Below are 26859 nucleotides of genomic sequence, written 5' to 3' on the forward strand. Positions count from 1 at the left end.
AGGACAGATTTTGCAGTAAGGTAGATCGGGGTCCTAATCCTAACTCAGACCATGAATAGCTGTTATTATCATCCTTAGAGTGTCAAGTGGCTGATCTGTATAGTGAGTATAGCAATACCACTGTGTGGGACAGAGTGTGTGTAGCACCCTAGCCCAGGGTTTGGCCCATATTACATGTTTACTTACTACTGTTAATAAGAAATAGGAGAGTCCAGTAATTTACTTCAGTGTACCCAAATCTAATTGTTAACAGAATTAGAACTAAAACCTTAGGTTTGGGATATTTTGGTTTATGTCTCCACATCAAATTTCCTTTTAGTGACACATAATAGGAAACTAACCTGGGGCCGTTCGATGGCAGGGACCCATCCAAATGATGACAGGATTCACTGTGAGATAAAGTAGATTATGAGATTGGAGTGTAAAGGAACAAAAGAGAGAGCTAAAGAAAAAAAAAATCACTTCTCTGTTTTCCCCCTGGAGTTGTTTAGAATTCCTGAACTCTTGCCCTTTCTAAAGGTTGTTCGTCTTTTAGAGCTGAACCAGACTCAAATGATACCAAATATGTCGGAGACAAACTCTAAGAGATTCTTTGGTTCTATTATGTTCCTTATATGAAATCAGAAGTAACTCAACTACTCTGTAGAATTTACAGTCAACCTATGGTAGTGATTGAACAGCCTCATAGGCTAAGAGATCAGCCAGATGTGAGGAATTTCTGATGAGTCTTTACTGAATTGGTATGTCTTTTGTATAAATAGGGTCACTCTATACCAGTTATATATTCACCAAGTGTTTTAGATTGACAGTGTAATAGGCCAAAAAAAGAGTCTGTTGGTAAGATTTGAGGAGAGCCTCAAAGCTCAGATGATTCTAAATTCTTCCTTGTCCAGTCATTATATTTGCAAATACAATTGTATTTGCTGTCTTCATGTATAATGCTGTGGGTTAATCAGAAACTTCACAGAGAGCACATTGCTATCAGATAGGAACATAAAGAGATTTGTTTTCTTTTGATGGAGAGGCAATGGGAAAAATTTTGAGCACAGTTGGGAAATGAAAGAGTGAAGGCTTCCACAGGTGAGACCCAGCTTCACAGACCATGTGTGGTACTGATAGCAGACACTGAACTGTGGACCTGGGGGTGGCTTATAGTTAGTCAGAATACAGTAGAGATTGCAGATGGTAAAACGCTAAGGAATAACCCTAGATATGTTAAAACCAAAAAACCTGCACTGAACTGTATATGTGGATATTACAATATGCACATAGATAGCGTAGTGACTAACAATGCTGTGAAGACAATGTTAACATATCAGTGGAATACTAAATTTTATCTTTTCATTTTTAATACTTTTTTCCCTTATTAGGAATAAACTTATTTTCAGGTCCGTGTGAAGTAACCAAAGGTAGGGAAATGAGAAATAATTGCATATTATAAAACTGCTCTAATTAGAGTGTAAAAGTGTATAGTATGTGTATTCCGGTATCATATGAATCATAATCTTTAAATTATGTGTACTTTTTCCACTTAACATTTTAGCCAGGCAGTTTTTTTTTTTTACCCACTTTATGTTCGTTTCTATAATAATCCAAGGTATAATTACCAGGAAAAATAAATTCTTGTAGGCTTATAAGGGCTCATATTTCCCTGGAGTCACTATCATACAATTAGTAAAAAGCCCAGGCTACAAATGTTGACTCCCTTACAACGTTTGTTAATGGATAGAATGAGAAATCATTCTGGTTAACAAGGAAAAAAAAACCACATTCACATTAATTTTAAGTTTCATGCAGTTGAGTGGCTCTTTTTTCCCCTCCTTCTACTTTCTTTCTCTTCCCTTTTCACTGAGATTAGAAATTTTAACGTAATTATCCTTTATATTTTAAAATGACATTTATTTAACTTATATCTTTAGTAACACCATTTTTGGAACACATCTGAAGTCCAAGTGTTCCATAGTGATTAAAACAAGGATTTTGGAACCAAGCAGACATAACTTTTAGCTCGGTTAGCTTTTAAGTGTCACTTTCTCTGAGGCACAGTTTCCTCATCCAGTACAGGTACACTAGGCACTCCTGTATTTATTTCCTTTTGCTGCTGGCCTGGCTTAGATAACTGGCAAATTTCAATGTTTAAACCTTTTTTGGGGGGGTAGCATTCTGATTTCAAACAAGTAACTTAGAATTGGAGGAAGCAGAATTTAGGATTTATCACCTTATTTTTTTTTTTATTTTTATTTTTTGCGATACGCGGGCCTCTCACCGCTGTGGCCTCTCCCGTTGCGGAGCAGAGGCTCCGGACACGCAGGCTCAGCGGCCATGGCTCACGGGCCCAGCCGCTCCGCGGCATGTGGGATCCTCCCGGACCAGGGCATGAACCTGTGTCCCCTGAATCGGCAGGCGGACTCTCAACCACTGCGCCACCAGGGAAGCCCTATCACCTTATTTAAAACAGTATTAAATGTTTCAATTTTGCCAGATCTTTACATAGAACTTGGTGTTGATATAGGGACTAAAGACATATATTAAAGTTCTAAAGTAAAAATAAATTACAGCTGAAGGCAGAAGTCAAAAATGGAGTCCTTGCTGATTCTGGTGGCTGTGTTCACTGCACCAATGGAATGGAAATGCTGGTATGATAGCCCTGAGGCATGACTGCATGCCTGAATGTTAAGTAGCTGAAATTTGAATATTAAGAGATTCATTCATCTTTTTCTTTTAACATCTTTATTGGAGTTTAATTGCTTTACAGTGGTGTGTTAGTTTCTGCTTTATAATAAAGTGAATCAGCTATACATATATCCCCATATCTCCTCCCTCTTGCATCTCCCTCCCACCCTCATTCATCTTATTAGCTAATTTTTCAAAGAGTAATGCATGCCGTAATCATAAAATTATTTAAAATTTTTTATAATCAATGAATATAAATATCTCCAAACTTTTAGTGTAAAGTAAAAATATCCTTGAATGGCTTCCTTGGTGACGCAGTGGTTGAGAATCCGCCTGCCAATGCAGGGGACACGGGTTTGATCCCTGGTCCGGGAAGATCCCACATGCCGCGGAGCAACTAAGCCCATGCGCCTACAACTACTGAGCCTGTGCTCTAGAGCCCGTGCTCCGCAATAAGAGAGGCCACCGCAGTGAGAAGCCTGCGCATGGCAACAAAGAGTAGCCCCCCCTCGCCACAACCAGAGACAAGCCCGCGTGCAGCAACAAAGACCCAATGCAGCCAAAAATAAAATAAGTAAAATTAATTAAAAATATATATATCCTTGAAAAAATTGCTCAAATCTCCCTGCATTGATTTTGTGAAATATATCAAGTGCTATGAAATTGCAGTAGTTAATTTACAGTAAGTTTGAATTACTTTATGAGCTTAGAACTGCTGTATTTGAATGAGGGCTTTGAAAAATATTTGGAGGGATTCATTGCTGTAGATCACTTAACATTTCCAGAAGGGGCTCACATTTGATTTTCTCTTTAGAAGAACTTTTGCAAGATGGGAATATTTAATTGTTTTTCTGCCTTTCAAAGAACATAAAATGAACTGTGGCAGATTGTGGACGAAGTACAAGAGAAGCTTTCCTTGTGAGTTAAGGTCAAGTTTCTTAGTAAGTGGATACCTTTTAGATGCAGTTAAATACCAGTGTGAAGGGCCCTTGAGATATGAGTTATTCTTGCTTCTTTGCTTCCTGACTTTGTTTAAAAGAAAAATTTCGTTTTCTTTTTGAAAATAAAATAACTTTACAGATGAGATTTCCTAAAGCTTATCCAGTGATACCTAGAAGCATCTGTTTGCTTTTCCTTAATATAATCATCGTATATGCTTAGTCCTAAGAACTAAGTCAGGTACTTGTTAAACAATGCTTTTTAAATCTCTTGTCACATGTAAGGCATCTTCAGGGCACTTAGGAGTCCTTGATAAATGTACCTAAATCCGCAGTATCTTTGAGCAACAACCATTTATTTACATAGGTAGACTCTGTTCTCTTTCCATTGCATTAACTAGAAAATGTGACATTTAAAACTCCATTCCCAAAGAAATGTAAAACACTTAATGTATTGTTTGGCATTCATTTTTCTGTTGTATAGAAAATACATTATGAAATATGGGTACTAGATAGCTTTAGTTTGTTGTTTCTGGAGTATTTTGTCCCTACCAGTTCTGAGGGGATGACTCATTTGGATAATTTATCTTGGTTCCGTATTATACTCTAGTCCCTCAATTAAATATGTGTAAATATTGAGTACTATAATATGTGATCTACTTTGTATTCTGACTCAGTATTGAGAGGGTGAGATTTCAATGCCTGGAAACAGATCTGATTCTCTATTGTCATTAACTTTGCAATTTAAAAAATTAACTTCAGTTCATACATCAATGAAATGGGTATAGTAATGGACCTCAAAGGTTATTTTTGTGTTAAATAAATTCTGGACCCTGTCAAGCATATAGTAAACTTTAAATAAATGAAAGCACTGTTATTTTTATTTTCCCAATATACATATATTTTTATTCCTTCTCCACCTCCCCTTCTCCCTTCACCTTTTCCTTCTCTTTTTCTCTACCTAGGCTTGTAGTGGTGCACATTAAGCCCATGAAATGGGACAGTAGTCCCCCAACAAGAGCAGCTTCTTATAGTATAAACTGTGTCAAAAATAGGAATAAAATGAGTATTCTGAATATTTTGAAATACTGTTTGTTGGGAAAAACTTTCAAAAATTACATTGAGATTTTAGGATAAACTGATTACATTTTTTTAAAACTTCAAATAAGTGCTTTATTATCTACAGTGCTTTAATGTGTGAATTGGATTCATCTGGGCACACTATTAAAATATAGACTTTGAAAACCTAGATACATTTTTTTAGGCTTCACTCACAGTTTCTTGGAAGAATTTCAGGGATTTTATTCCAATCAAACTAGTTTTAAAGGTCACTACAGTGAAATAAATGCATCAATAAAATATATGAGATTAAAAATTTAAAAAGTATAAATGACATTAAATATTAATGAAAATACAAGATCTTTAAGTTATGTTGGTCCAAAGTATAATTACCAAGTGAAAATTTGAAGATAATCTCAAACATCTGTTTCGAATTATCGTAGTACAAGAAAAAGTTTAGTGAATGTTAAAACCCTTTATTCCTGAAGTAGGGTATAGAATAACCCCATCTCTATTTTAAAAGAATGTGAAGTGTGACCTTCATTTTCCTTTTGTCCATTCTTTCCTATCCTCCCCTCCCCTCCATTCTCCTTTTCGTCCCCTGCTACCCAGCTGCAGAAGTTAATTATATTCCTCAGTTTGCAGCCAGTTTTCAGGGTGATCCCTACAACTTTCCTCTCTTTTATTTATGTATTTATTCCCTTTTATCTCTATTCCTAACTTGAATTTCCCTTTGCATCATAGGTAACGGCTCTAATGTACTTGATTTGCATCCTTAGATTTATAATGTACCCTTGTAAAATATGTAGTGATATTTTGGGTGGGAATGAATTTTTAATATTTTTAAAAGAATGCATTAGATATTTTGAATCTTCGTAGGCTTTTCAAGGTCCATTCATGTTACAGTATTTACACGGAATGTGCTGGTCCTCACTGCTGTATAGTAATCCATGAAGTTTATGTCTCACATGATACTCCCATGATGGACAGGTCGATTATTTCCTACTATCAGCCAACACTAAGAGGCTTGCATTAAACATCCTCTTAATGTTCTCTTAGAATTTCTCTGGGAGTGGGATTGCTGGTCAGGGATTATTCATGACGTAGTCAGTAACATTTGCTGATTTGACAGAGTAAGTACTGTCAGATGGCAGAACGCAGTGGTTTCCCCAGGCTACAAGGCCTCCGACAGTGCACAGGGTCCATTCCACATGCCTACCAGTATTTGGCCTTATCCAGTTTTCTCATTTTTGCCAATCTCAAGTCTCATTGTTATAATTTGCATTTCTCTGGGTTACTAAGGAATTTGAGTATTAGTTAAAATTATTTAATGTATTCTAGAATTTATTTTGGTTTCCCCTTTTGTAGATTCCTGTTCATATCCTTTGCCCATTTTTTTCCCCCGCTGTTGGATTTCTTATTGCTTTGTTTGGAGTTCTTTTTATTTCTAAGTACAGTTCCTTTTTGTTTAGATGTTTGAAATATCTTCTCCTGGTGTATTAATGCATGTCCCTAGTGTCCTTCAATAAGTAGAAGTCCTTCATTTTGAGATAACTCAAATTCATCAATTGTTTTACTTTTTGAGTTCTGTTTGGAGGTCTTTTTAAGAAGCCACTTTCCCTTCCACAGAGATAATCTATATATTCTTCTGTTAGCTTTACTTTTTCACATTTATCTTTTAAAACCAGCTGGAGTTTACCTTTGTATATGGTGAATATGCTATAAAGACCCAGTTTCATTTTTCTCTTCTATTATGGTTATTAGAATACATTTTTTTGAGTTTGTTAATAAATTATGCTAAAATATTGATTGGAATTATATAGAATTTATAGATTAATTTTGGGAGAATTGACATCTTTATAATGTTAAATTGTCCCATCCGTGAGCCTTGGAATATTTTTCCATATTTTTTGAGTTTTGGTTTGGATACTTTCAAGTCATCAGACCAGCTAGGTGTAAAAATGGATCTGATATAAAACAGTTGACTTGGTTGATATGATCAAATTTGTCAAGTAATAGGAAAAAAAAAAACCCTAAAGCTACAGTGATTAATTCTGTAGGTTAATTATATAGATTTGAAATCATCACATTAGCCCTTTTAAGATGTACTTTTTATAGTTTATTTTAATGTATTTTCCTTTAAATTATAATATATGTGTAAAAACTAGATTTTAACTGGTTTATATGTCAACAATGGTTTTTTTTCCTACTTTTTGTTTTATCACTGAAACATGAACAACTTTTGTGAAAAGGTTACTATTTAGTTGACTACTAATAGGATTTTTAATTTTAGGTTATATTCTGTAGGGTAGCTTTATATTTTTAGAAGTAATCTTTAGGTTAGCATTGGGTTCTGGTAGCATTGAAGCAAAAATCAATAGTATTAAATTTAAATAGGCTTAGTCTTGTCAGCTCTTACTTAAAAACCTAAACTCTCTTTTGGTAAACACAGTACTAAAGAGCAATTAGGAAGAAGGGGTTTTGAAGAAGAATTGTTTTCATATTTGAATGTGATGAAATCCTCTATGTCGGTGCCTTGCAGGCAGAGACCAGAAGGAACACACTGGTAGTAAGGAAGTTGGCTTAACTACTCCTTGCACTGAAGGAATCTCATTATATGCCCTGTCATTGGATTTGGATTTTGGTTGGGTGATTTGGGAAAGGGTCTCAGGAAACAGGGGAGTCCTCTAGATCGGATGCTGGGACAATTCTATCTATGCCTGGTTAAAGAAGTATTCGTTTAGCAAGAGAGGGGGTTGTTTGGTATTTTGTGGGTTGTACAGTGCCCTTTTTCTTTTTTGTGTTTAGTAAAATTACGAAGTGATCTTGCTTGGTATCATTTACCATGGCCTCAAAGTAACCTTGTCTCCAGCTGTTTTCCTGTTGTATATGTACAACGGAAGAACAGAATGGCCTGTTGGTGAGTGTCAGATGAGTTCAGGACATCAAAGTCTACCCTTTCTTTCCTCTCTCCCCTACTCCCTCTTTCATCCATAAGCAATTAAAATTGTTTAAAAAATCCGTACTTAATTTGGGAATTTTCTTCTTTTTGTAGTTACCTAGGGCAATGACTTAATCATAAATACGTGAGTGATTTCTGTTTGGACAAAAGAAACTTAGTAACATGCTGTGGCTTTGCCACAGATAACTTTACTGATGATTTTTAATTTATAAGTTGTACTCTTGCTTTGAAATAACCATCTCCTCTGCTGCCTTTCCCTGCGGAAGCCATCTTAGATTCTTTGCTCTTACTTTTCCCCCTACCTGGAATCGCTGGTCTTTGCAAGACTGCTTCCTTATCCTCAGTTTTTAGAGATAACACCCATTTCCCTATTTCTAAGATATCCCTGTTTAAATTAGCCTCATTCCCTCCATCTTACTTTGTTTTATATTGTTTGTAGCACTTATCACCTGAAGTTAATTCATTTCTTCTATTGTGTGGTCCTCCCATCCCCACTCCACTCCCCACTTCAAACATAAGCTGCGAGTGGGTGAGAACTTGTATGTATGTACAGTTGTGCCAGCCCCCGATAATGTTTCTGGCACAAAATAGGTGCTTAATAAACAAATACATTTATGAATTAATAAATGAACCACTAACCAAATGAGTAAATGTATATTCTAGACATAATTATGTATTTGTTGACTATTAACTATTAATTGGGCTATAAGTACTTGAAAAAATGTCAATCAGTTTCTCTGGAAATATGCCTTAATATTCAAACTAATTTCTTGCTATAATTTTTTTTCATCATCTGTGTTCAAAGACTATGGGTAAGATGGGATAGCATTATAATGATGTTTTCCTGGTGCTTAAATTACCAGTTGGATGCATTGGCTATTAGAAGTTTCCATTGAGCCATACTTTGTTATGTTGGTGGTGGGATGGGGGGGTTGGATATAAAATACATAGGGTGTTTTGCCTATTAAATTTAAAGATAATCATAATTCATTTTACTATATGTTTTTCATACTTTTTATTTTTTTAACTTTTATCTTTCAAAAAGATAAGGATTCAATTTTCTATGGACTCATAGTGCCAAGGCCTATTCGTAGCGTGTGAATGTTGGTTTGCAGTGAAAGATGAAACTTAGTGTGAAAATATTTATTGAGTATTTGCCACGTGGCAGGCACCATCTTAAACACCCTACGTATACAAGCTCATTTAATCCTTGTCAACAAACCCAGGAGATATTATTCTCCCCCATATTACAGATGAGTAAACAAAGGCACAGAGTGTTAAATTACAGGCAAATTTGGGATCGAAAGAGGTACACATTTTTATGCATTAAAAAGCGATGTCTCAAAACCCCTTTCATTCTTCATATACAGCTATTAATTACCCAAATAAATAGATCTTGGCACACATGAGCCTTCTCATCCTCATCTTCTAGTTGGGAGGGACTCTGATTTCAGGACCCGACACCCCATCTCCTTATGGGAAAGAAAGAAGACAAGAGAAGCACCCAAGTTTGAGGGATAGGTCTGTTTGAGAGCCATGCTGTGTGGGCAGCTGTTAATGGAGTGTCTTCTAATATTGAGAAATCATGATTATTTGGAGTGAAACGTAAAGGGTGTACAGAAAATGTCAATTTTTAAGTGTGACTATGTGTGAAAACACTGTTACTGATTTTACCATGTATGAATTTATTAACAGGAAGCGTATAAAAGAACATTATATGTGAATAAACCATATATACTTCACTGTTTTAAGAAGCATAGTGTTTACTGATACATTCTGATGACTATTAAGCCTTTTTATGGCTTTGATATACTTAGTTATCTTCTTTTTTATTCCAAGTTCTTCTATGTCATTTATCAGTATTTTTGTATTTGAATGAAGTCTTTATTTTAAGATGATTTCTTACAGTTTCTGGTTTAGTAAGTATACAATAATTTCAGTCCACGAAGACCCCTACCAAGATTTGAAAGAGCTTCAAGTCTTTGTAGGTGATCTTAAGATAACATAGTTCTTGGCCTTATGATGAACTGTATGTGTATATCAGCTTTGAGACATAGTTTTGTTTTAGGCTTTCATTGTATTTAATCCCCTAGTTTGATGAAATGTTGGAGTACAAAGGAAATAAATTTGCTTTCTTAAAAATGTTTTATGAGAGTTTTTTCTCTCATTGTGGTACTTCCTGACGGCCTGATATTATGTCATATATAATTGGAATGACACTCAGCCTGAATACTTCTTTCTCTTTTTGGCAGCATGGGGTAACCTTGGAAATGTTCTCAAGAGTCAGAGCAAAATTTCTGAAGCTGAAAGCGCCTATAGAAATGCTTTGTATTACCGAAGCAACATGGCTGACATGCTTTATAATTTGTGAGTATGCGTTGCTTTCTCTGGTTTGGTTCATCTTTGAAACATGTGGCGAGAGGGGCTATTGATTTAACTGCTGGAAATGGAGATGATGGTAGCTGATATTCTGAAATAGTCTTTTCATGAATCATGCCTCTGAGATCAGTAAATGGATGGTATATGTGATCTCTGTTTTGGGCCACATCATTGATATTCATGTGTATTGATATAATATGGCTAGGTTCTTTTTTTTTGAAGTACTATGCCATATAACATAAAAATTGGTTTAAATGCTTTTAGCTTTTTGTTTTAAAAAGTTCACATCTTTAGTACTTGGTTGTGCTCATAAAATAAGGCTGCTATGTATGATACTCTATGTAATTGATATCTTGATTTTTAATAATAGATTTTATCCTCTGTTAAAGAATTGCTGGTGTCAAAGTATATATAGAACATGTACTAAACCTGGGGAGTTATCAAATAAGATAATGTTTTTCTTTTATTTTTCCACCCCCTCCTTCAACGGTAGTGAAAATTAGGTTGGGATAATGGGATAATTTAGAATGCCTGTGTATGTTGGGTTAGAAAAATCCCTGGGGAAAAATCTGTTCTGTTATTTGAATGGAAAGCCTCAGGGGGTGCAGTTAGATGTGAGTGGATAAATGCAAATTAAACTGAAATCCTTTTTCTGTCTCTTGTATTTATGACACACTTTTATTTATTAGTAATAGAAACTTAGTCTAAACTTGCTTGAACACAAAAGAGAATTTATTAAGCCTCCATAACTGAAAATCCTTGGGGTTGACTAGATGAAAGCACAATTAGATCCAGGTGTTTTATTATGTTTCGGGTATTTGTCTCCATTTTGTGTCTTTGGTTTCTTTTGGGTTCACTCCTTTCTCTGTGGGACTCTTAAGTTAATGAAATGACTCATGCACCTTTATGCATATAGACTCAGTCTCTGAAGGACTTGTCTTGGTGTCTATATTAATCCTGGAAAAAGATCTCTGACTGACCTTTCTGGGATCATGGATCGATTCTTAAATGAAACTTTGGGCCGTGTGTCCGGGGCTGTAAGAGCCCTCCATTGACAGTGCCTCTGGGGTTGGAATAGAAAGGAGGAGGACCAGTTCCCTGTAGGAAGGGACCAGGCATATAAGATGTCTACTGCTTGTGTCTGATGACTGCTATGTAATATTGACAATATTAAACTAATTTGTCAGCTTCGTTTTTTTTTTTTTTTTTTTTTTTTTTTGCGGTACGCGGGCCTCTCACTGTTGTGGCCTCTCCCGTTGCGGAGCACAGGCTCCGGACGCGCAGGCTCAGCGGCCATGGCTCATGGGCCCAGCCGCTCCGCGGCATGTGGGATCTTCCCGGACCGGGGCACGAACCCGCGTCCCCTGCATCGGCAGGCGGACTCTCAACCACTGCGCCACCAGGGAAGCCACAATTCTACTCTTAATAGCAATAGATGTAGTACATTTATTGCATAACCTTATATTTAACCTTTTATTCATATTATCAAATTTATTAAAATTCAGTAGTTCCCACAAGTAATTTTAAGACCAGGTTTGACAGATCTGCCTTATGATGTTGGTTTCTCTTTTCAGGTATAATAAATTCTCAGGGACAAAGCAGATGGACCACCACTCAGTGATTTACACTGTCAGATCTTAGAAATACGTAGTCGACTTTCAACCTTTTAACTGCACCACCCACTGCCATTTGAAATACAATTGATTTCTCGTCTGAAAAATGCTCTGTTCTTTCACTGTTATAGATTTGTCCCAGTCAGTCTGTTCCAATTGCCACCTAAACAGGGAATTCAATAGAGCATTGAATATTTCATTAGGCATTAGATTTCAGAATGCAGATGATAAATGTAATGTGGTGTAATCAATTCTTGATTATCTTACATAACAGATGGGATTATTTCTGTGGATAATAGAGATTTTGCCATCATAAGTTGTCATTTTTGTTCTGTAAGCATCTAAGTAATCATCTAATCTGAGAAGCTAGGAAAGGAGCAATACAATAAACTAATAAATGTAAGGGAAGTAAAAAGAAAATGTTAATGAAGTAGAATATGGAGAAATAATGGGAAGTAATGAATAAATGTAAGAGCTTTTTCTTTAAAAGATCAACAATATATGGCAAAAGTAATGGACAAAGTAGAAAAATCTCAAATATACAATACAGTACTGAGAATGAGAAAGGACCTGCATCCAGACGTGTGGAAGCTTAAAATAACAAAATGTTAGTTATGTATATGAAAGTCTTAGTAGTATGAATACTTTTCTGGGAAAATATAAATGATTAACATTAGCCCAAGAAGAAGTTGGCATTCTGAATCAAAAACTTTGGAAAAATTTGAAAACCATATTAAAGAATTTTCTCTCCAAGGAACCAAGTTAAGGCATTTCACAAGTAAGTTCTATCAAGTCATTAATCAAACGGTATTTCTTGCATTAGTTACACTTCTCACTTATTTTTGTGAAGCTAGATAAAACTGACAGCAAAAGGTCTGATGATATTTAAAACCAAAACACAAAAGAATAACGACAACAACAAAACTCAAAAAACGAAACAAAAAGCAAACAAGCAAGAACAAATAACAGAACCGAAACAGGCCAATAGACTTATGAATATAAATGTAGACATATCTTAAAATTAATATAGTGGATGCAACAGCATATTAAAGATTAAAACACTACTATCAGATGAGATTTATTCTAAGTTTTATAGTGGAGTATTCAATACCACAATTCAATTGCTATACTCTTTCAATTTAAAAAGTCAGAAGAGGAAAAAAATTATCTTTTCTAGAAGTGCCAGGAAGGCTTTCGATCAACATCTGCCTCAGAGAACAAGACATAAATAAACTAGGAATAAATAAATACTTCTACAACATAAAGATTATCTGTCTAAAGTTATAGAAATACCATATTTGATATTGAAGTACTATGGGCATTGCCATTCATATTCAGCTTCATGAAGTAGTGGCAGTTTCTTATTGGTCATTATATCTCTCCATATCTACAGGAGTTCTGACTATATTTGTTGCTTTTATAAATGAATTATGAAATTCATATCAGAGCAGAGGAGATTCCATTTGTCACTATAAGTGGTAAGATTAGTAATGGGTATTAGCCACATTCTTTGAATTGTGTAAGTATATGTTGATCATTGTCATTAAACAATTCTGGGTTATGACAGCCTTCTTGAATTAGGTGTCTAGAGTTGTTATCTTGAAGTTTCAGAAACAAAGACATTTATGTTAGCGTTAGTTTGTGTATTAGTTTCCGTAACAAAGTACTGCAAATTAGGTGGTTTAAAATAATAGAAATTTATTATGGCACAGTTCCGGAGGCTAGCAGTTCACAATGAAGGTGTCCACAGGGCAAGCTCCCTCTGAAAGCTTTAGGGGAATCCTTCCTTGCCTCTTTCCTGTGGTTTGCTGCCATTCTTTGGAGTTCCTTGGCTTGCAGCTGCATGACCCCAGTCTCTGCCTTTGTCATCACATGACAATCTCCTTGTGTAACTTTGCCTTCACATCCTCTTATCTGGATACCAGTCATATTAGATTAGGGGCCCACCCTTGTTATCACATTACATCTGCAGTGATCCTTTTTCCAAGAAAGGACATATTCTAAGGTATGGGGGTTACAGCTTCAACATACCTTTTTTGGGAGAGACATAATTCAACCAATAGCTGCCTATTGGGAGCTTCATTTTAAGAGGCAGAGTGACACATAGTGGTACCATTCTATCTATCCCCAGTACCAAGCACAATGTCAAACACATGAGTTTTTAACGGGGGGTGAGGATTGAGGAAGCTAAACATTTGCATAGAATTTCAACAAGTTTATATATCTCATGATGCCGAGAACTCTGTCTTCAAAGGAAGTAATATAGGAGGATAGAGCAGTGAGGGAATGTGGGGTGCAGAGTTGTCACCATAGATCTAGTTCTAATGAGAGATTTTTTTGTTTGTTCAGGACCAGCTTTTGAGGACCCTTGAGAGGTTAGAAGGATCAGAGATTACAGGGTGGAAGTGGTGGGACTATCTGATAATGGGGCAGAGCCATTCCTTGAATCCCCGTTGAAAACAAGGCATGAGACGCCTGTGGAAGTAAGGTCTGTAGAAATGAGGGGGAAAGTAACCCTTGGCCAAAAGGCTAGAGTTCAGGGCAGGGTTTCCTGCCAAGTTCCATGGATGTGTGTATGTATGTGTATAAAGGATGGAGGGAGGTGTTCAAAGGATACCAGGTAAGCAGACTGGTCTCCCAAAATAGACAATTCAGGAGAGGCTATCAAACAGGAGGGCCAGGAGGTGCTTGCCATGTCTGATATCAAGTGAATGGGACTGAGAGATTTTGGTGAAATTCCATTGGCTTGGGGTCACCAGAGATCTGGATACACAACTCATCTGGCCCTTTAGTGATTCCTGGAAGGAGGTGAGACAGCTTGCAGGTACCTACCTACCTGTTCACATGGCAAGAGCAAAGTCTAACACTTACTGCATACTTTCATTTTGTTTTAATTGATCATTTTTACCACTTAATAGAATCTTGTTGAAAACATTGAAGCAGTACTGAAGAATAAGCAATAAAGCATAAAAATTATTATTGCATTCCTTACACATCTTTTTCCCTCCTCTAGTATATTTTCACTTTTTTCATAAGCATTTCTATATGTAGTTACAACATGTAGTTATACAAGCATCCTTTTAACTTTTTCCCCTGTGTATGGAATCACCAGTGATTTTTTTACTTCTGGATGTATATACAAATGTGTCATAATTTTCATGACCGTCTCTGCTTTCATTAACATTACATTGTTTCAATTGGGGCTGTTACACAGACAGCATTAATAAACGTCCAATGGAATGGTTTCAAAACTATGTTGCTTCAAAACCGTGTTTCCGTAATTACCAGTGGAGTTTATTTTGTTTATTAGCTCTTTGTAATTTTCCTGGGAATTAATTGTTCAGGTTTCTTGCCTGGTTCTTTATTGAGAAGTTTTTCTTGTTGATTTGTGGGGTTTAAGGTGAAAATGGGTCCCTCCGCCGCACTTACATGTATAACACAAACATCTTTTCTGCAGGTATTTTCTCCTAGTTTTCGCTTGTATTTTTACTTGTCTTATGATAATCGTTATTGTATATAACTTGAATCTCTCTCTATATATATATAAAAAAAAAATCCACAGACCCTTTCCTTTAAAACCTCTGTAATTTTGTGTCTCTATGAAAACCCTTCATAGGCTAATATTTCCTAAAGTTATTGTCCATTTTTTGAATAGTTTTAGAATTATTTTTGGTTTTTTTCTTTAGGTACTTAGTCCACCCTGGATATATTATTTTTTGTATTAAGGTATTTTTTTTCCAAAATGAAAACTAATGTCCCCATAATAATTTATTGAATGCTTCACACCTAGGCCAAGTTTGTATATAACCCTGGAGTCATTGTCATGGGCTTTATTTTGGTCTTTCGGTAACCCACACCGAGAACAATTTGTTTTATTTACTGTAACTTCTAGTATATTTTATATTTTAAGGCAAGTTTCCCATTCTTCTTATTTATTTTCAAGCAATTCTTGATTATTCCTCTGTGTTTTGTCTTTAATATGAACATGATCATAGCCTTGTTAAATTGCATTATAAGTCTGGAGTTTTAGTTGGTTTTCCAGTGACTATATGTTCAAGTGAGGTAAACTGACGTGGTTATACTCTCCAAGTTTCCCTTCTAGATATGTGTATTTTTACATTTATTTCAATTTTTAAATTTCCCATATTGAAAATACTGTATTTTGGTTCAAAAAGGCCTCACATATTTGAGGTTGATTTATTCTTTTCTTTTTTTAACATCTTTATTGGAGTATAATTGCTTTACAGTGTTCTGTTAGTTTCTGCTGTATAACAAAGTGAATCAGGTATATGCATATGTATATCCCCATATCCCCTCCCTCTTGCGTCTCCCTCCCACCCTCCTTATCCCACTCCTCTAGGTGGTCTCAAAGCACTGAGCTGATCTCCCTGTGCTATGCAGCTGCTTCCCACTAGCCATCTATTTTACATTTGGTAGTATATATAAGTACATGCCACTCTCTCACTTCGTCCCAGCTTACCCTTCCCCCACCCCATGTCCTTAAGTCCATTCTTAACGTCTGTCTCTTTATTCCTGTCCTGCCCTTAGGTTCAGGAGAACCACTTAAAATTCTTTTTTTCAGATTCCATATATATGTGTTAGCATACAGTATTTGTTTTTCTCTTTCTGACTTACTTCACTCTGTATGACGGACTCTAGGTCCATCCACCTCACTACAAATAACTCAATTTCGTTTCTTTTTATGGCTGAGTAATATTCCATTGTATATATGTGCCACATCTTCTTTATCCATTCATCTATCGATGGACACTTAGGTTCTTTCCAAGTCCTGGCTATTGTAAATAGTGCTGCAGTAAACATTGTGGTACATGACTCTTTTTAAACTATGGTTTTCTGAGGGTATATGCCCAGTAGTGGGATTGCTGGGTCGTATGTTACTTCTACGTTTAGTTTTTTAAGAAACCTCCATACTGTTCTCCGTAGTGGCTGTATCAATTTACATTCGCACCAACAGTGCAAGGGGGTTCCCTTTTCTCTACACCCTCTCCAGCATTTACTGTTTGTAGATTTTTTTGATGATGCCATCTCTGAATGGTGTGAAGTAATAACTCATTGTAGTTTTGATTCCATTTCTCTAATGATTAGTGATGTTAAGCATCTTTTCATGTATTTGTTGGCAATCTGTGTATCTTCTTTGGAGAAATGTCTATTTAGGTCTTCTGCCCAGTTTTGTATTAGGGTTGTTTGTTTTTATGATATTGAGCTGCATGAGCTGCTTGTATATTTTGGAGATTAATCCTTTGTCAGTTGCTTTATTTGCAAATATTTTCTCCCATTGTCTCTTCATCTTTTTTATGGTTTCCTTTGCTGTGCAAAAGCTTTTAAGTTTCATTAGGTCCCATTTGTTTATTTTTATTTCCATTTCTGTAGAGGTGGGTCAAAAAAGATTTTGCTGTGATTTATGTCATAGAGTGTTCTGCCTATGTTTTCCTCTGAGAGTTTTACAGTGTCTGGCCTTATATTTAGGTCTTTAATCCATTTTGAGTTTATTTTTATATATGGTGTTAGGGAGTGTTCTAATTTCATTCTTCTACATGTAGCTGTCCAGTTTTCTCAGCACCATTTATTAAAGAGGCTATCTTTTCTCCACTGTATTCTCTTGCCTCCTTTATCAAAGATAAGGTGACCATTTGTGTGTGGGTTTATCTCTGGGCTTTCTATCCTGTTCCATTGATCTATATTTCTGTTTTTGTGCCAGTACCATACTGTCTTGATTACTGTAGCTTTGTAGTATAGTCTGAAGCCAGGGAGCCTGATTCCTCCAGCTCCGTTTTTCGTTCTCAAGATTGCTTTGGCTATTCGGGGTCTTTTGTGTTTCCATACAAATTGTGAAATTTTTTGTTCTAGTTCTGTGAAAAATGCCAGTGGTAGTTTGATAGGGATTGCGTTGAATCTGTAGATTGCTTTGGGTAGTAGAGTCATTTTCACAATGTTGATTCTTCCAATCCAAGAACATGGTATATCTCTCCATCTGTTCGTATCATCTTTAATTTCTTTCATCAGTGTCTTATAATTTTCTGCATACAGGTCTTTTGTCTCCTTAGGTAGGTTTATTCCTAGATATTTTATTCTTTTTGTTGCAATGGTAAATGGGAGTGTTTTCTTGATTTCACTTTCAGATTTTTCATCCTTAGTGTATAGGAATGCCAGAGATTTCTGTGCATTAATTTTGTATCCTGCTACTTTACCAAATTCATTGATTAGCTCTAGTAGTTTTCTGGTAGCATCGTTAGGATTCTCTATGTATAGTATCATGTCATCTGCAAAGAGTGACAGCTTTACTTCTTCTTTTCCGATTTGGATTCCTTTTATTTCCTTTTCTTCTCTGATTGCTGTGGCTAAAACTTCCAAAACTATGTTGAATAAGAGTGGTGAGAGTGGGCAACCTTGTCTTGTTCCTGATCTTAGTGGAAATGCTTTCAGTTTTTCACCATTGAGGACGATGTTGGCTGTGGGTTTGTCATATATGGCCTTTATTATGTTGAGGAAAGTTCCCTCTATGCCTACTTTCTGCAGGGTTTTTATCATAAATGGGTGTTGAATTTTGTCAAAAGCTTTCTCTGCATCTATTGAGATGATCATATGGTTTTTCTCCTTCAATTTGTTAATATGGTGTATCACGTTGATTGATTTGCATATATTGAAGAATCCTTGCATTCCTGGAATAAACCCCACTTGATCATGGTGTATGATCCGTTTAATGTGCTGTTGGATTCTGTTTGTTGAGGATTTTTGCATCTATGTTCATCAGTGATATTGGCCTGTAGTGTTCTTTCTTTGTGACATCCTTGTCTGGTTTTGGTATCAGGGTGATGGTGGCCTCATAGAATGAGTTGGGGAGTGTTCCTCCCTCTGCTATATTTTGGAAGAGTTTGAGAAGGATAGGTGATAGCTCTTCTCTAAATGTTTGATAGAATTCACCTGTGAAGCCATCTGGTCCTGGGCTTTTGCTTGTTGGAAGATTTTTTAATCACAGTTTCAATTTCAGTGCTTGTGATTGGTCTGTTCATATTTTCTATTTCTTCCTGATTCAGTCTTGGCAGGTTGTGCCTTTCTAAGAATTTGTCCATTTCTTCCAGGTTGTCCATTTTATTGGCATAGAGTTGCTTGTAGTAATCTCTCATGATCTTTTTTATTTCTGCAGTGTCAGTTGTTACTTCTCCTTTTACATTTCTAATTCTATTGATTTGAGTCTTCTCCCTTTTTTTCTTGATGAGTCTGGCTAATGGTTTATCAATTTTGTTTATCCTTTCAAAGAACCAGCTTTTAGTTTTATTGATCTTTGCTATCGTTTCCTTCATTTCTTTTTCATTTATTTCTGATCTGATTTTTATGATTTCTTTCCTTCTGCTAACTTTGGGGTTTTTTTGTTCTTCTTTCTCTAATTGCTTCAGGTGCAAGGTTAGGTTGTTTATTCGAGATGTTTCCTGTTTCTTAAGGTAGGATTGTATTGCTATAAACTTCCCTCTTAGAACTGCTTTTACTGCATCCCATAGATTTTGAGTCGTCGTGTCTCCATTGTCATTTGTTTCTAGGTATTTTTTGATTTCCTCTTTGATTTCTTCAGTGATCACTTCGTTATTAAGTAGTGTATTGTTTAGCCTCCATGTGTTTGTATTTTTTAGAGATCTTTTCCTGTAATTGATATCTAGTCTCAGCGTTGTGGTCGGAAAAGATACTTGATACAATTTCAATTTTCTTAAATTTACCAAGGCTTGATTTGTGACCCAAGATATGATCTATCCTGGAGAATGTTCCATGAGCACTTGAGAAAAATGTGTATTCTGTTGTTTTTGGATGGAATGTCCTATAAATATCAATTAAGTCCATCTCGTTTAATGTATCATTTAAAGCTTGTGTTTCCTTATTTATTTTCATTTTGGATGATCTGTCCATTGGTGAAAGTGGGGTGTTAAAGTCCCCTACTATGAATGTGTTACTGTCGATTTCCCCTTTTATGGTTGTCAGTATTTGCCTTATGTATTGAGGTGCTGCTCTGTTGGGTGCATAAATATTTACAATTGTTATATTTTCTTTTTGGATCGATCCCTTGATCATTATGTAGTGTCCTTCTTTGTCTCTTCTAATAGTCTTTGTTTTAAAGTCTATTTTGTCTGATATGAGAATTGCTACTCCAGCTTTCTTTTGGTTTCCATTTGCATGAAATACCTTTTTCCATCCCCTTACTTTCAGTCTGTATGTGTCTCTAGGTCTGAAGTGGGTCTCTTGTAGACAGCAAATATATGGGTCTTGTTTTTGTATCCATTCAGCCAATCTGTGTCTTTTGGTGGGAGCATTTAGTCCATTTACATTTAAGGTAATTATCGATATGTGTGTTCCCATTCCCATTTTCTTAATTGTTTGGGTTCGTTATTGTAGGTATTTTCCTTCTTTTGTGTTTCTTTCCTAGAGAAGTTCCTTTAGCAGTTGTTGTAGAGCTGGTTTGGTGGTGCTGAACTCTCTCAGCTTTTGCTTGTCTGTAAAGGTTTTAATTTCTCCATCAAATCTGAATGAGATCCTTGCTGGGTAGAGTAATCTTGGTTGCAGGTTTTTCTCCTTCATCACTTTCAGTATGTCCTGCCAGTCTCTTCTGGCTTGCAGAGTTTCTGCTGAGAGATCAGCTGTTAACCTTATGGGGATTCCCTTGTGTGTTATTTGTTGTTTTTCCCTTACTGCTTTTAATATGTTTTCTTTGTATTTAATTTTTGACAGTTTGATTAATATGTGTCTTGGCGTATTTCTCCTTGGATTTATCCTGTATGGGACTCTCTGTGCTTCCTGGACTTGATTAACTATTTCCTTTCCCATATTAGGGAAGTTTTCAACTATAATCTCTTCAAATATTTTCTCAGTCCCTTTCTTTTTCCCTTCTTCTTCTGGAACCCCTATAATTCGAATGTTGGTGCGTTTAATGTTGTCCCAGAGGTCTCTGAGACTGTCCTCAGTTCTTTTCATTCTGTTTTCTTTATTCTGCTCTGCAGTAGTTATTTCCACTATTTTATCTTCCAGGTCACTTATCTGTTCTTCTGCCTCAGTTATTCTGCTATTGATCCCATCTAGAGTATTTTTCATTTCATTTATTGTGTTGTTCATCATTGTTTGTTTCATCTTTAGTTCTTCTAGGTCCTTGTTAACTGATTCTTGCATTTTGTCTATTGTATTTCCAAGATTTTGGATCATCTTTACTATCATTATTCTGAATTCTTTTTCAGGTAAACTGCCTATTTCCTCTTCATTTGTTAGGTCTGGTGGGTTTTTATCTTGCTCCTTCATCTGCTGTGTGTTTTTCTGTCTTTTCATTTTGCTTATCTTACTGTGTTTGGGGTCTCCTTTTTGCAGGCTGAAGGTTTGTAGTTCCGGCTGTTTTTTGTGTCTGTCCTCAGTGGCTAAGGTTGGTTCAGTGGGTTGTGTAGGCTTCCTGGTGGAGGGTACTAGTGCCTGTGTTCTGGTGGATGAGGCTGGATCTTGTCTTTCTGGTGGGCGGGTCCACGTCTGGTGGTGTGTTTTGGGGTGTCTGTAGACTTATTATGATTTTGGGCAGCCTCTCTGCTAATGGGTGGGGTTGTGTTCCTGTCTTACTAGTTGTGTGGCATAGGATGTCCAGCACCGTAGCTTGCTGGTCGTTGAGTGAAGCTGGGTGCTGGCGTTGAGATGGAGATCTCTGGGAGATTTTTGCAATTTGATATTATGTGGAGCTGGGAGGTCTCTTGTGGACCAGTGTCCTGAAGTTGGCTCTCCCACCTCAGAGGCACAGCACTAACTCCTGGCTGGAGCACCAAGAGCCTTTCATCCACACTGCTCCTTAATTTGGGATGATTTGTTGTCTATTCATGTATTCCACAGATGCAGGGTACATCAAGTTGATAGTGGAGCATTAATCCGCTGCTTCTGAGGCTGCTGGGAGAGATTTCCCTTTCTCTTCTTTGTTCTCACAGCTCCCAGGGTCTCAGCTTTGGATTTGGCCCCGCCTGTGCGTGTAGGTTGCCGGAGGGCGTCTGTTCTTTGCTCAGACAGGACGGGGTTAAAGGAGCCGCTGATTCGGAGGCTCTGGCTCACTCAGGCCAGGGGCGGGGGCGGGGGTAGGGAGGGTCACGGAGTGCGGGGTGGGCCTGCGGCGGCAGAGGCCAGCGTGACGTTGCTAGCCTGAGGCGCGCCGTGCGTTCTCCCGGGGGAGTTGTCCCTGGATCCCGGGACCCTGGCAGTGGCGGGCTGCACAGGCTCCCCGGAAGGGGGTGTGGATAGTGACCTGTGTTCGCACACAGGCTTCTTGGTGGCGGCAACAGCCGCCTTAGCGTCTCATGTCTGTCTCTGGGCTCCGCACTTTTAGCCCTGGCTCGCGCCCGTCTCTGGAGCTCTCTTAAGCAGCGTTCTTAATCCCCTCTCCTCGTGCACCAGGAAACAAAGAGGGAAGAAAAAGTCTCTTGCCTCTTCGGCAGCTCCAGACTTTTCCCTGGACTCCCTGCCGGCTAGCCGCGGTGCACTAACCCCCTGCAGGCTGTGTTCACGCTGCCAACCTTAGTCCTCTCTCAGCGCTCTGACAGAAGCCGGAGCCTCAGCTCCCAGCCCCGCCCGCCCCGTTGGGCAAGCAGACAAGCCTCTCGGCTGGTGAGTGCCGGTCGGCCCCGATACTCTGCGCTGAAATCTCCCCGCTTTGCCCTCCGCACCCCTGTTGCAGTGCTCTCCTCCGCGGCTCCGAGGCTCCCCCACTCCGCCACCCGCAGTCTCCGCCCGCGAAGGGGCTTCCTAGTGTGTGGACACTTTTCCTCCTTCACAGCTCCCTCCCGCTGGTGCAGGACCCGTCCCTATCCTTTTGTCTCTATTTTTTTTCTTTTGCCCTAACCAGGTACGTGGGGGGGTTCCTTGCCTTTTTGGAGGTCTGAGGTCTTCTGCCAGCGTTCAGTAGGTGCTCCGTAGGAGTTGTTCCACGCGTAGATGTATTTCTGGTGTATCTGTGGGGAGGAAGGTGATCTCCGAGTCTTACTCTTCCGCCATCTTCCTGGAAGTCCCTTGAGTATATTTTAGCATTAAATTATCCATTCTTGAGTTTTGGCCATGCTACACTATATTCAAGAAATTTGGCCAAGCCTATCAAGATGCCAAGATAGATTAAGGCAAGAGAATTAATATATGATGACCTGGACATCTGTAGGATGGTAAAGAGGAAGTCAGAAATAATTTAATTTCATAACACATCCAGGTCAGTTAAAAAAGAAAAAAATCACAAGATGAAAAATTTTTTATTGCAGGTTTTATAGTGTAAAGCATCATATGTAATTATTAGTTCAAATTACAAATTGTAGGTAACATGAAGGCTCATTTTACAGCATTCAAATATCTAGTGAGTTTTTTGCAAGTAGTTTGAGGGAAGGAACAATCAGTTTAGGTGCATGGGGTGCTTAGTTGCCTGGGGTGATCAGTTCCAGAGCAACCTACTTATATAATAAAAACACACAGAAGAGTGACAGAGTTCCCCTGTGGTAGTAGTGTTTTCATGGGATTTCCCCCACTATGCTGTCACAGGTGCTAGAAGGACTCAGTCCAGTCAAATCTGCATGAGAATCATAAGTCTGTTCGGTAAGCATATGTACCCATGTGTTAAAATTTGTTAAAATTTAAAATTTAAATTTAAATTAAATTTAAATTAAAAATTTGTTAAAATCCATGTGTTCAATTTATAAGAACATCAGGCTAAAGAGTATTGGATGGATTAATTTATAATGACATTAGTCTAAGACAGCCTGATGCTATGAAACCTCTTGGCTGAAGCTCTTCCTTCCTTGGAAAGTGCTGGAATAAGTGCTGTTGGCATTTGCCTCTGTAAATCCCCATTTACAGACCTTTCTTCCAAGTCACACCACCTCTCTTTCATGAAGACTTTTACATTTTGTACTCAGTGGTTGTGTTAATATAGTTAAACAAGTAAGCACTTCATACCTGCTAGCTTCATGGCCATTTTCTTTCCACAGTTCATTTTTTGAACACTGGTTCTCTGATTCATTGTGAGTTGATTTTACAGTCTAGCTTTCAAGGTGAAATCTGTTTTCTTGGCACTCTAAAATCCCCAATGCTGATAACACCTATGTCAAACATCACTAATTTTCACCCATTTATGAGATGTAATGACCAATTATAAAGTTTGATTAATACTGATTATATTTTCTGAGTACATTTGTATATATGAACACATTTGTAAGTTTGTGTATTGGAAATAAGGATTCATTACTTCATTCAACAAATATTAGTGCCTTCAGAGTGACAGGTATTCTATTAGATGGTAGGAATAAGCTGACAAAGAAAGTATAGTTTCTGCCCTCAAGTAGCTTGAAGTTTGGATTTAAAAATATGTTAAGTAATATAAAGTAATATCTCTTCTAAGAGAGAGATGCTTATATTATTATGAGAAGGCAGGGACTTAACTCAGGCTGGAGAAAAAGGAAGAATAATAAAGAGAAAGACAAGAGGAATCACACTTGAAAGACAAATGAACAAGGTTGTTTAGGGGGAAAATTGTACAGTTTTGGCTACGTAAGTTTCAGATGACTCTTGGGCATCCACGAAGCAACTAGAACGTGTTTCTGCCACTCATGAGAGCATTCTGAGGTAGAGGATGTGGATTTTGGAGTAATTATCTAAGTGTGTAAATTGAAACTGACTGTCAATAATATGTGTGTGTGTGTGTGTGTGTGTGTGTATGTAATATGTATAAGGATAAAGGAAAGAAGGACCATGGATGGAATCCTGGGAAATACGAATATTGAAGGAGCTTGGTAGAGAAAGTGGAACCATAAAGTGTGCTCAAGGAGAAGGAAAGAAGCCCAGGGTACTTTGATGCCATTGAAGCTGATGGATAGGACAGTAAGAAGGGAGAAAATGGCCAAAGATCATGTACTGTAGAGAAGTGAATTATTTCTATGAGGTTTTTGTGTCCCTGTGGGGGAAAAAAAATAGTGGCATCAATCATGGGTATAGAAACTTGGAAATATTATTCACTTCTCCTGAATGTAGTAGAGAATAACATTTTGCCATCACAAAGCTACAAGATATCCTAGAGAATAATTTTATCCTATGAAATCCATGGACACAATGACCAAAGAATTGAAATTCACACTAGGAGCTCCTTAGGGACTGGGGATGTAATTTATTTATGTCTTTATTTCTAGCACATAGTGAAGTCCTTGACACCTTCTTGGTACTAACAAGTGCTTTTGGATAGAATTGAATTAAACCACTTACTATTTCACACTCATTTCTTTTATAGCAGTGGAAACTACACATTGTGGTACTGGTGTCTAGGATTGCTTGCTGGAACTAACTGTTAAACTTTGCCCTCCCCATTGCAACCCAAAGTAAAATTGAGGGAAATCAGAATCCTTTTAGAAATTGGAGTCTGGCAAAGCGAAAGAAGGAGATTAAATCATTCCTATGCTTGTTTGTGTTATAGGTTTTCTATTACAAATGTAGTTTTAAAATGGCATTGTATGGGTCATGCTTTTCTATGTAGAAATACTCATTCAAAATTAACTGTATAGAGAGAGTTAAACTATTTTCCATGTTGGAAAAACGATGAAAGGCATTTTTCTGAAATCTCATTAAAATGGCCTTTAAGGGACTTCCCTGGTGGTCCAGTGGCTAAGACTCCACGCTCCCAATGCAGGGGGCCTGGGTTCGATCCCTGGTCAGGGAACTAGATCCCACATGCCACAACTAAAGATCCCACATGCTGCAACTGAAGATCCCGTGTACCGCAACTAAGACCTGGCGCAGCCAAATAAATAAATAAATATTTTTTTAAAAAAATGGCCTTTAATTTCATAGTCATTTTTATCCAGAGCACTGCAGGTAAATTTGAAGACATGTATTAGAAAGCCTATAAAAGAGGTTTATTAAGAAATTCATAATTGCATCCTGTTTTAATGCCTTTTGTTTGGTTTAACTTCAAAACTGATTAAAAGTTGCTCAAATGGCCAGAAGCATTTTTGTTGTTGTTCCTAAAATTATGTTCATGTGGAAAGTGAAGGCTGATAGGCAGCAGAATTTCAAATAAATTAATTTCAGTTTTCTCAGAAGGAGGTTTTGCACTATGAAAAAAAAAAGTGTCTTTTTTCCTCTACTCCTGAAAAAACTGAACAGATGTAAATTTGTTATTTGAGTAGTTCCAATCAGTCCTCTGCAGATTTCCAATTACTATGACTTAAGAATTATTTCCTAGATACACCAGGAAATACAGTAATATTGTCTTCCATTTAATTTATTTTTTCTCTTACACAAAACGTGACTGATTTTGCCTGTGTTTTGGAGAAGTTGCTTAAAGTATAATTGAAGTTGGAGGCCATCTGGGTATTCAGATGATGGTGAATTTTAAAAATTAATATCTTGTCATCTGCTGCTTATTTTTCTCTTATATGTTATTCATATAAACATGTACTAAATTATTACTGTGGCTAAATTATATCTCATATCACTCCTTTCAATTCTTTGCTCCAAACAATTGCATGGGGCTCCCCAGATGCACTATTTAAACTGCAGCCCCTCCACTGCTCTCACACTCCTGTTCTCCTTAATTCCTTTTTTTTACATTACATTTATCACCTTCTAGTGAACTTTATAATTTCCTATTTAGCTCTGTATAATGGTATTAAAATAAATACAAATGTATAGTTTATTTTGTATATTGCTAACATGTAAGCTCCCTGAAGACAGGGTTTATATATATATGTCTCCTAAGTGCCTAGCACGGTGCTTAGCTAACAGAAACAAGCTCGATAAATATATGTTGTATGTATATTTATGTGTGCTTTCCACGATTTAGGTACATCCATTTTCCTTAAGCTCTTTGTGTGTGAAGAGTGCATCAAGGATTATTTCAGAGACTTGCCTCCCTGCTTTTTCTTTCTTCCTCTGTCCCTGTTTACCTCTGTAGAATCAGAGACCGAAGGATGCCCTTTCTCTTTACTCCTCCATTGCTTGCAATTACAGTGCCCCTAAGTTGACTTTGCCCCAGGCACCCCTGTAGTTGGAAATGACTAGATAGGGGTTGGATGAATGGCAAGAGGAAGGAGTGATCCCATCTTGCAGTTCTGATAATAAGGAGAACACTGTGAGGAAATGCTCGCCAATCATCTAGAGAAGAACAACCAGATCCACCCTGGTCAGTGTAACCACATCTCATCACCAGACTCAGGAAATGACAGGCAGACACTTTTATTAGAGAATA

The 26859-nt window shown here is 37.3% G+C and overlaps 1 protein-coding gene across 3 annotated transcripts in view; it reads left to right on the forward strand.

Annotated features, from left to right (window-relative positions):
* Nucleotides 1-26859, forward strand: part of TMTC2 (transmembrane O-mannosyltransferase targeting cadherins 2) — a 391943-nt gene that overhangs the window by 216357 nt on the left and 148727 nt on the right. For all 3 annotated transcript variants that reach the window (XM_060025323.1, XM_060025324.1, XM_060025325.1), the window contains one exon: nucleotides 9885-9999. In XM_060025323.1, coding sequence (XP_059881306.1) covers nucleotides 9885-9999 — 115 coding nt within the window. The remainder of the gene's footprint in view (nucleotides 1-9884; nucleotides 10000-26859) is intronic.

The sequence above is a fragment of the Delphinus delphis genome, chromosome 11 (assembly GCF_949987515.2).
Source record: "Delphinus delphis chromosome 11, mDelDel1.2, whole genome shotgun sequence".
In the NCBI taxonomy this organism is placed as follows: Eukaryota; Metazoa; Chordata; class Mammalia; order Artiodactyla; family Delphinidae; genus Delphinus; species Delphinus delphis.